This window comes from Dasypus novemcinctus, chromosome 2 (assembly GCF_030445035.2).
Source record: "Dasypus novemcinctus isolate mDasNov1 chromosome 2, mDasNov1.1.hap2, whole genome shotgun sequence".
NCBI classification, from domain to species: domain Eukaryota; kingdom Metazoa; phylum Chordata; class Mammalia; order Cingulata; family Dasypodidae; genus Dasypus; species Dasypus novemcinctus.
The window spans coordinates 157,163,526-157,174,601 of record NC_080674.1 but is presented as its reverse complement, the minus strand read 5'-3'; the positions used below and the strand labels follow the sequence as shown (position 1 = coordinate 157,174,601).

Below are 11,076 nucleotides of genomic sequence, written 5' to 3'. Positions count from 1 at the left end.
ATTGTGGAGTATAAACACAATGGAATATTATGCAGTGGTAAGAAGAAATGAAGTTGTGAGTCATGTGAAAATATGGGTAAACCTGGAGGACATTATGTTGAGTGAAGCAAACCAAACACAAAAGGACAAATACTGTATGATTGTGCTGCTATGAACTAAATATATTATGTAAACTCATGGAGTTAATAATTAGAATATAGGTCTCCAGAAAATAGGGTGAAGGTAGAGAATGGAAAGTTGGGGGTTAATCTGTGCAGAATTGTTAAAAAGGTTGTTTGCAAATCTTTGGAAGTGAATATAAATGGTGACAGCATATCATGGTGTTTGTAACTAACAGTGCTATTGTATGCGTATGGCAGTGGTTGAAAAGGAAAGCCTAAGGTCAGTATATTACTAGAAGGAAAGCTAAAAACTAATTTGGGACTGTATAATATACTAAAACCCCATGTAAAACATGAATATGAGGGATATTGCATATATAAGACAGTTTTTACAAATATAAATTCAAATACATTAGAGAGAAGGAAAACGAATAGCAGATATATATGCCAGGCAAGGCATAGAGAGATTGAGAGGTGGTGAGTTTTGTTTGTTTTTTGTTTATTGTTATTATAGGAATAATGAAACTGCTCTAGGATTGACTGGGGTGATAAGTGCACAAACATGATTACACTTATAACCATTGATTGTTCTCTTTGGATGATTTATGGTTTTAAAACACACATCAAGAAAATAGAAAAAAAAAGAAGAGCTTTTTACATGAAATTTTCTAATATACCAAGAGTATCTTCTTTTTGTACAAAAAAAGCCCAAAATTTGGCCCCTCAAGATGCCTAATGTGTATTAGAAAGTTTCCATAACGTCTTTTAATGTGATTATCTTCAAATGTCCTTTTGATATTACAGCCTGATTATAGCAAATGCACTCAAATGTGGCTTGCACCACTGAGTATATCCTCAAGAGGGTACAGATGACAAAACATACAGAAATAACTGGCTTTTGTAGTTGCTGTTGTTGAAAAAGAACTGAGTAATTATAGACCTTTATTACATCTTTTATCCAAGAAAAAGTCACAAAATTCAGACACAACCAATGCTGCTGCTAATATATTCATACCTTTAGAAATAATTGTCTTGCCTATGAAAAATCATAAGGATAAACACTGTGCAATGGAGTCAGCGTGTCTGAAGGCAAACTAATTTGTTAGGCACATCTAAATTAGTTAACTGAACTCGAGCTAATTTATGGAACATCAATAATAATTTCTTAACTCTTGAAATATTTTCCAGGATTAAATTTTATGCTTCCTATGAAAATATCCTCATTTCCAAAGAATTTATGAGTTGCTACTATTATGAAGCATTTTGCGTAGAGCACTGTTACTCCATTCTGTTTAAATTTCAATTAAGTCAAATCATAAAGAAACAGACTGGGAAACTAGGTGTGAGCTAATGTAGGGTAGAATGCACTTTGATACTATATGTTTGAATTTGGGATTGAGTTTCTTGCTGAAACTTAGACTCCATGACCCAAAAATATAGAGGGATTTTCCAGATTATTCCTGTATTTTGTTCATTGTTAGTGGGATATGGGATTGAATATCCTTAAGATGCAACTTGCCACCAAAATTTCCCTGAAACTGCAGATCTCTATTTCTTCTCTTCCTCACTTTTCCAGACCAAAGCCTTCCACAGAATACTGGGCAACTGTAATATTTCCTTCTCCTTAGATTTTACTACTTACCCTGTATGATACCCAAGCGTCTCTTTACAGTTTGAGGTAGGCCATCTCTTCTATTCCAGTGCCTGGGTTCCTGTGATCACATATTCCAACTATCAACCACTGTCTGAATTCCCTATTGACAAATCTGGCTCCAATGATTGACGCCTTGTATGAAAAGCACTTGCATTCACTGCTGAACTCCAGATTTTGCTCAACCCCTTTAATGCCATGTTCTGCAATCCAGTCCTTTTGACGGTTTTCATTCTGCCATGGTGCTGGATCTTGTTCTGCCTCGTGTTGCTAACCGACATGATTACTACCCCAGTGAGACACCTTCCAAATTTAATCATCTAGGTTTTAAACTCTGAAACACTCAATACACAGCAAAAATAAATAGATTAAATTTCTACCTTTCAATATCATAGATTAATGATTTTAAAATATATTTATGGTCATCCCTTTAAGGTTCTAATGAGAGCTATGGAATCTCAAGAAAATACAGACACTTTATTTTACATATGGTTTCATGGACCCTCTGAAGTCAACCAATGCATCCTAAAATACTCTTAAATTTCATATTGAATGTCCATAGACTACCTTCCTTAGAAACACCTGAAATGCTGTTTAAAACTGCAGACTCTTTAGCTCTACCAGAGACCTACAGCATCAATATCTTTTTAGTTTGGTCTCTTAATTTTTCACATGTAAACCTGTGAATCTTTTAGTATAAAGGTTTACACACAGTTACTCTAGATCAAGGGTTTTTAACCAGGAGTCCATGAGCTTGAATTGAAATTCAAAAAAAAAAAACATTGTTCTTGTGGGGATGTGTTGGTGCAGGTATGATATGTTTATTAAATAACACACAGTATAATGTAGACTTAGTAAGGGGTCTATGGTTTTCACCTGACTGGCAAAGGGGTCCGTGGAACAAAAAAGATTAAGAACCCCTGCCCTAAATCCTAATGTATTAGCAATAAAGCTGAGATCAGAATTCTTAGCTTTCATTGTGTTTTGGGTAACAAATTTCCTGTGAACATCTACAAGGGTTGAAAACGTCTAGAAAACAAATTCCAGAAATCAGAAGCAACTCTTGAAATGAGTTTATTTGCACTGGAACAAATGTGAAAATAATATAGAAGCTATCACACCTCTAATACACTTGCTGTGCTCACAGTGGTATTTCCAGGGAAAGCCATGGTTTAAAAGGAATTGCAAGTGGATTTTGAGGTTCCAGACAATTTACTTGATATAAATGCTTAGCATTTCCCTTCATGATTCATACTAAGTTTTCTGTTATTCAACCTGAAAAAGAAATAATGATAGAATTCAAGGGCCAAGTATTTGCATCACCATTACCAAGAGAAAATGTGGTTATTTTTAAATCACATGGGAAAAAGATGGTTAGGTTATGGCTTGCCTATTTCACACTGATGATCTGTGAATTTGTGCACATTTTGCCAATTTTTCCTCCTAGGCCTTATTATAAAATGAGAGATTTGGCATCTAATGTCCTTTCTAATTCTTAAGGCTACAGGTCATTTCTTTATTTCTGTATTTACTAAGCACATGTTAAATACTGAAACTATAGAAGAGAACAGAGGTATAATTCCTACTTTATTTATACCTTTCATGACTGAATATTCAAAAATTCTGAATGCTGAGATTTTTCTTAACTTTATGAATTATTTTTAAATAGCCCTTTGGTCATCTAATTTCTTAAAGTGTAACTCTTAAAAGTTTGGATTGCTCACCAAATCAAGCCTTTAATATTGTTATTTAAGATTAAAATATATTTTAAAAGTCACCAAAATTAGTAATCACTAGGCTTCACAGTCCCCTTTTTCTTCTGATATATTTTATTGAGTTGTCTTTCTTCTACATCTAAAAAGAAAGCACCATAAAAGCAGAAATTTCTATATGTTTTGCTCACCACTTTACTTCTGGTGCTTAAAGCAATGCCTGGTACACACTAGACAGTCAATAAGTATTTGGTACATGGATTATTGAAGAGTAATCTACCCTTACTTAAAAAGCTGACTAAAATGAATTTTCCCAGGAATTGACTACAGTTATTGTTCAAAAGTTAAATATCTTTATATACATATATATATATATATATATTTCCTTTGTACAAACCACTGCTAAACTGTTTTTGAGACAGAACTACAGAGATAGGAAAAGAAATATTTTTCTATGTCCTATGGATCAAAATAGCATATCTTGATGCAAAGGACCACAAAGTTATCTTACCTCTTTGCTTCATTAAATATACAGAGGTTACCATAGGTTTTGCCATCAGAACCACAGACTGGTTTGTAAATAGACAGACATGTAGTGTTTCCAGCTGGGTTCTTGCTATTCGTGTCTCCAGTCTGTAATAATGTAAAGACCATTCGGTAAATACAGGAAAATAAATTTAATTCTCAAATTACAATTAAAACAAACATTTATTGTTCATGTATCACTAATTAAACATTGGACCAAACTAATTATATTCTTAGTCCATTGCATTTTAGTTTATTCCATGAAAGAGTGTATTTTGCTCTATTTTATAATAAGGACATAGAGGCTCAGTACATTTAAATGATAAACCTGAGACAATACATGGATTAAATGTCCAAATTGGGTTCAAACCCTGAACTGTCTGAATTCAGAGACCGTGTTATTACTTTATGTCAGATCACCTCCACTTTAATTCTTCGGAGAAAATCCTTCCTTTATCTGGGAAAACAGCTATCAGGGAAAAGTCATACTGACAAGCATAGAACAAATAGGGTCATTTTTTATTGTTCTTTTTAGCTTGTGCCCATGAAAGAAAAATGATGCAAAAGGCAGGATCATACAGAATTCATTTAAGTAGCTCCTGAGGAATTTCTTCTGAATTGAATTATAGAATGGTAGAAGCCTGTGAATGTAAGGAAGATTTGGCTATCAGATGAGTAGAGGCACTAAAGGAATGGTGAGACTTTTTGACACAGTGCTTAGTCTTTACAGTGTGAAGATGTTAAGGAAGATTAAAACATACCTCACTCTCTCCGTGGTAGAGAGTTTACAACCATTTACATACCTATCAACTCCTTTGATTTATACATACTCTGTAAAATGGATGGGGTTATTACCCCTGTTTTAGAAAAGAATATCAAAAAGATGCAGAAACATACTGGTGCTTGCATTAATGTGTAGATGGAATGAAGATCCCTTGGGGCCTGCTACTTGATACCATCCAAGGAGGAGCAACCAGCTTATAACAGAAAGGGTTACGCAGGACAGATTCTGAGGTACAAAACGGGGTTTCCACTCAGATGATGAAGTAGAAGAAGTGTTCCAGAAAAAATTGTTTGGATATGACAATTAAATGGAATTTCCAGAGTCACTGTCAATTACAAAGCATTAAGGTAGGTTCTATGATGGAGGAAATAATTAGTAATAGGAATATCTAATAAGGTATTAGGAAAAAATTAGTAGAACACAAAAAGACTCTGTATGATGATGATCATGTATGAACAAGGGTAGATGAAAATAAGGTTCAAGAAGAACCTTACATGCCATGCTTAGAAGTTTGGGTTTTATCCTCTAGGCATGGAGACATGGGAGCATTTTGAACAGGGGAGTGAAATATCAGAAATGTGATTTAGAAAGAAGACTTCAGTGACATATAGCTAATGAATAAGCTGAAAAGGGGTATGGAATTTAAACCTGGGGGGTGGGGATCTGAACCAGCCCAGTATACATCGAGGAGTTTGGAGTGGAGAACAATAAAGGGGAATTAGAGATGGAATGGAGCATGGATGTTGCATATGAAAATAATCTGCTCCAAAGTTCCTCTCTTTCAGATGCATCAGTGTTATGGCAGCGTGTTTGTAATTGGTACACTGTGTTCTGTTTACCATTTCAAGCATTGGAAAATAGGATGGCTGAGGTAAGTTGACTAAGGGGGAAAAAATAGATATCAACACCAACCTGAATTTCCTTTCTATTTCCATTCAAATTGTTGCCTACATTTTTTCTTTCTTCTTTATTATAAAAAGACCTTGATTTCCCTGGCTGGCTGTGAGACCCTTGCTTCCCTGGCTGACTAGATGACCCTAGATTGCCTTGCTGGCTGGATGACCCTGGCTTCCTGTGCTGGCTGGATGACCCTAGATTGCCTTGCTGGCTGGATGACCCTGGCTTCCCGTGCTGGCTGGATGACCCTGGCTTCCCATGCTGGCTGGATGACCCTGGCTTCCCGTGCTGGCTAGATGACCCTGGCTTCCCTTGCTGGCTAGATGACCCTGGCTTCCCTGGCTGGCTGGATGACCCTGGCTTCCCTTGCTGGCTGGATGACCCTGGCTTCCCATGCTGGCTGGATGACCCTGGCTTCCCTTGCTGGCTGGATGACCCTGGCTTCCCTGGCTGGCTGGATGACCCTGGCTTCCCTTGCTGGCTAGATGACCCTGGCTTCCCTGGCTGGCTGGATGACCCTGGCTTTCCTTGCTGGCTGGATGACCCTAGATTGCCTTGCTGGCTGGATGACCCTGGCTTCCCTAGCTGGCTAGATGACCCTAGATTGCCTTGCTGGCTAGATGACCCTAGATTGCCTTGCTGACTGGATGACCCTGGCTTCCCTGGCTGGCTGGATGACCCTGGCTTCCCTTGCTGGCTAGATGACCCTAGATTGCCTTGCTGGCTGGATGACCCTGGCTTCCCTGGCTGGCTGGATGACTCTGGGTTTCCTTGCTGGCTGGATGACCCTGACTTCCCTGGCTGGCTGGATGACCCTGGCTTTTCTTGCTGGCTGGATGACCCTAGATTGCCGTGCTGGCTGGATGACCCTGGCTTCCCTGGCTGGCTGGATGACCCTGGCTTCCCTAGCTGGCTAGATGACCCTAGATTGCCTTGCTGGCTAGATGACCCTAGATTGCCTTGCTGACTGGATGACCCTGGCTTCCCTTGCTGGCTAGGAAACCCTGGTTTCCCTTGCTGGCTGGAAGATCCCTGTTGGCCTTGCTCATTAGAAGCATGCAGATTCCCCTGTTGGTTGGATTTTCTTGTTCTCCTTTGCATAATCCAAGCTCTTGGTACTCCTTGCTGGTTGAAACCTCCTGGCCTCCCTTGCTGATTAAACGTCCCTGGTTTCCCTGGCTGGTTAGAATTTCCTGGTCTCCCTTGCAGAATAAATGCCTCTGATTTGCCCTGTGTGTTACTATTTCCTTGATTATCTGATTCCTTTTGTTTTTCTTGATGATTAGTATCACTGTTTTTCTCTAGAATAAGTGCAGGTTCTGGAATCTCTGCTGATTTGAAAACACTCGTTTTCTGAATCTGGGTTGAAGACACTGGAATGATACCATAAGCACAAAAATAAAAATAGTTATTTAATTTTAAGAATTTAACATAAAAATCACCTACCCCAAGATATAGTATATATTTAATGCTTCTTTGACTTTTTAGAAAAAAATTTACATAGAATCCTGCCATATTCTCCCCTAAGAATTTTGCTTTCTTCATTATTTTCTTGACTGTATGTGTGATTTCCAAAAACTGTGTCATCAAGCTAGCACACTCCTTTGTAACTCATAGTCTGAATTATTTGAACTGGGCCTTCATACTACCCCAAATTCATTTAAATGATTACTTTATGTATTAAAGAAACTCTGGTCTTTAATACCAATTCTAACCTTTCTCCACAGGATGCAATCCCATTTCCCCACCCTCACCCTACAGAAGATACCAACATCAACTTTTTAGACACAAAGCCTGGCAGGCACGAGCCCACTTGCTATCATCTCCCCTCCATCTCTGTTTGCTTTCTATGGCCGTCTTTCCCCTCTCCCAAAGTCACAAGTTTCCGTTCTCTTTCAGAACATATTTTCTTTTTTTTCAGACCTCCTCTTTATTTCTAAAGAAATTTTAAATTACATAAAAGTTACTTCAAAAATATAGGGGATTCCCACATACCCCACCTCCTCTTCTCCCTCTCAGACTTTTCCGGTATTTTCTTTTTAAAATCACCTGCATGTCCATCATGTCCTATAAAAGCCCCAGCATCAATCATACTCCCTCTAGTGGTTACTTTTTTTAAGGTTGAGTTTCGCAAAAGAATGACAGGTATCTCATGACTTTTTCTTAAAACCCATTTCATAACTTATCTAAATTATTTGTTTCTCCAAACTGTTTTTGAAATCCACTCATCTCTAATGAAATTAAATGTATCTGCTTTATGTTTTTTTCTGATTCTATTCCAAAATGAACAGGACCTAGAAAACAATGAATAAGTAAATGTCATGGCCTTATAGCTGTTAAATAAAATGGTATTCCATTGGGTCTTATGCTTCTTGAACTTTGTGTGTAATAATGCTTCCTTATAAAACTTCTTTTAAGCAGGTCTAGCTTAGTGGTTGAGCACTTGTTTCCCACTTACAAGGTCCTGAGTTCAATTCCCAGTACCTCCAAAAACAAACAAACAAACAAACAAAAACATTTTGGTCTCTCCTTTCTCTTTTCATGACTTATCATTATTCTGTGATTTTCTCCAATGTCTATTCATACCTTTTAAAAATGTTTCTGCATGAGTGTCCTTGGGAATTTTTTTAAATTACAGAACTTTAAATAATTCCAATATGCATGAGTCTACATCTATACCTAGTGTTTCACTTGCATTTCTTTTTGTCCTGCTTTATATTTCTGCAAGTGTACTCCACTATTCCCTATAAGTCAATTTAACTGAAATCAAATATCTCAAAGATTCTTGTTAATTTCAGCATGCTGTGGCACCCTACATTGCTGATGGTTAAGTTCTTTGTCTAGGCACAGGAGTTAAGCAGTAAAGAACATGATTTACTACACTGGAATAGAGTGGAGTGTGGTCTGTGACATTTGTCAGTGTAATCCCACCATTCTTTCAGTGTAATGAAAATATAATTTAAGAATTCATTACTATTCCAGAACTATAGTGAGAACTAGAGATGTAAGTGTAAACAAGACATTTATGGTTTTGTCCTCATAAAGCTGAGAAGACTGGTACTGGGTGCAAACAAATAAACAGGAAATTATAACAGTATGATCAATGCTAATGTAGGAAGTAAAGTAAAGAGTCCATAACCAAGGTAGCAGAGAGTGGGGCATCCTTTCTTCTTCATGGAGGAAGTGATGATGAAAAAGTACTAGGATATTGTCCAAAAAATGGAAAAGAAAGAAGGAATTGCTTTTAGCAGAGAGTTGAATATATGCATGGGCTCTCTGAGTTCTGGGAAACAAATATAATTCATTAGCCATCACTAGTTTCAAGTAAAAGTCAATGAGAATATAGATGGTAGGAAATGGTAAAAAATGGTTTGTTAAGCTATGAATTCATTATTTATTTGTAGCTATTGAATAGGTAATACAAGCAAATGTGACCAAATTCAAAAGGTACAAAAATGGAAAAGAGTATAAAGTGAGTTAACCTTTATCTTTTGTCCCAAGTCACCCCTTTTCTCTCCTGGGACAGAATCACTTTACCAGACTTTTATTTTGTATTATCCTAGAGATATTCTATATATTTACAGGCATACATAGATAAATTCTTTTCCCACACAATTGGAAGCACACTCTGCACACTGTTCTATCCCTTGTTTTTACCCTTGACAATGTGGGAAGTTTTGTCTCTATCAGTACATAAAGAGCACTCTGATGGTTAAGTTCATGTGTCAAGTTGGTTAGCTTATGGTGCTCAGTTCTTTGGTCAAGCAAGCACTTATTTCTCTGAAGGTGCTTTGTAAATTTAAATCATTAGTCATTTGATTGCATCTATGGTTGAGTACATCTAGACTCAACAAAGTACATTGCCTTCATCAAGGAGAAAGCCTCATCCAATCAGCTGAAGGCCTTAAAGGGGAGTTAATGATTTCAGCAGTCAAAATGAAGAATTTCTATCTCTACTTCAATCAGCTTCTCTTGGGAAATTCATCAAAACCCTCATCAGAGTTCCCAGTTTGTGAACTGCCTTACAGAATTTGGAGTTCCCAATCCCCATAGTTATGTAACTCAATTCCTATAATTTTTTTCATAATATTTACATATTTTATACAAATATACACATACATATTGTTGGTTCTGTTTTCCTGGAGAAACCTAACTAATACAAGCACCTTCCTTTTTTTCCTCCAGTGGCTGCATACCATCCCATTTTATGAGTTTACCATAACTTATTTAATCAGTCTTCTACCAATGGGCAGCTAGTTTATTTCTGCCTTTTGTTATTACAATAATTCAATTAAAATATTGACAATATACATTTTTTATATACATGAATAAATTTGTAGGATAAAAGCCAAAGGTAGGATTTTTGGGTAAAAGAATAAGTAATTATGGCATCATAATGTGGTTTAACCATGTATTTTTAAATTAAAATTTGGAAAGTTTTTATATTCATTTTTTGTTTTACTTTATGTTTTCCTCCTCTGATTTTACAAACAGTAAATACGTACTTTGCATTGCTTTATCTTATAGTGCACATTCCTTATTCCTGCTTCTTCTTCCTCTCCAAAGACATATAATCATTTCATCTGGTATAGTATCCTTTCATATTTCAATGATTATTTGCTGAATACCTACTAATTATAATCTAGCAGGGCATTGGAGGTACACAACAAATACAGTACCTCCCTTGAAGTTCTAATGAGAGGTGTTATCTGACTGTTTTTCCTCTGAAGCATATATATGTTTTTCTCATTCTTTTCCAGTTCCATTTCTTAGCTCTTATTTCTTATATCAGCAACTCTCTACATTGCAGCTGTCCACAGTTTTTCTAACCTCTAACCCATTTTCCATATTTCTACCAGGTTGATCTTTCTAAACTGAATGAATCTAATATTCCCTTTATTCAACAATCTGAAATAACAGTGCCTTTCTTCAATGAAAAGTGAAACACTATTTCTTGTGTTCCAACTATAACAGCTAAAAGTGAAAACCACTTTACTTTCATTAGTTCCTTTTAATATGTACAAGCAAGCTTGGTCAAGTAGGAATTAGAGATAGATCTGAATTTGTTTAATTTATTATAATTTTTATATGTATTACTTGGATCATTTATTGCCTTGAGAAATTTACATCTCTGAGCTAGAAATTTATGTCTCTGAATATAGACAACCTAATTGTATTGAAGTGAGAATTTGAGAGAAATATATTAAGTGGACAGACACCTTAGAAAAGTTTAAGTAATGGTAGTTGATGCTGTTATCCACAATAATCCTACAGGAATATTTTCCTACAGGAAATTACAATTAGTTCCACTTTACAGATCACAAAAATGACGTTCAAATAAGTTAATAAAATGGCGAAAAAGCACACAACTGGAAAGAAGATGAGCCAGGATTTGAAGCAATTTAT

General features: G+C 36.4%; 1 protein-coding gene across 1 annotated transcript; it reads right to left on the bottom strand.

Annotated features, from left to right (window-relative positions):
- Positions 1-5,616: 5,616 nt before the first annotated feature.
- On the bottom strand, positions 5,617-7,762 carry MARCOL (MARCO like). Its single transcript, XM_058285123.1, has 4 exons — positions 7,666-7,762; positions 6,630-7,043; positions 6,257-6,413; positions 5,617-6,070 (listed from the first exon to the last, which is right to left on the bottom strand). Exons 1-4 carry the CDS (start codon positions 7,760-7,762, stop codon positions 5,617-5,619), a joined length of 1,122 nt encoding a protein of 373 aa, XP_058141106.1.
- Positions 7,763-11,076: the final 3,314 nt, after the last annotated feature.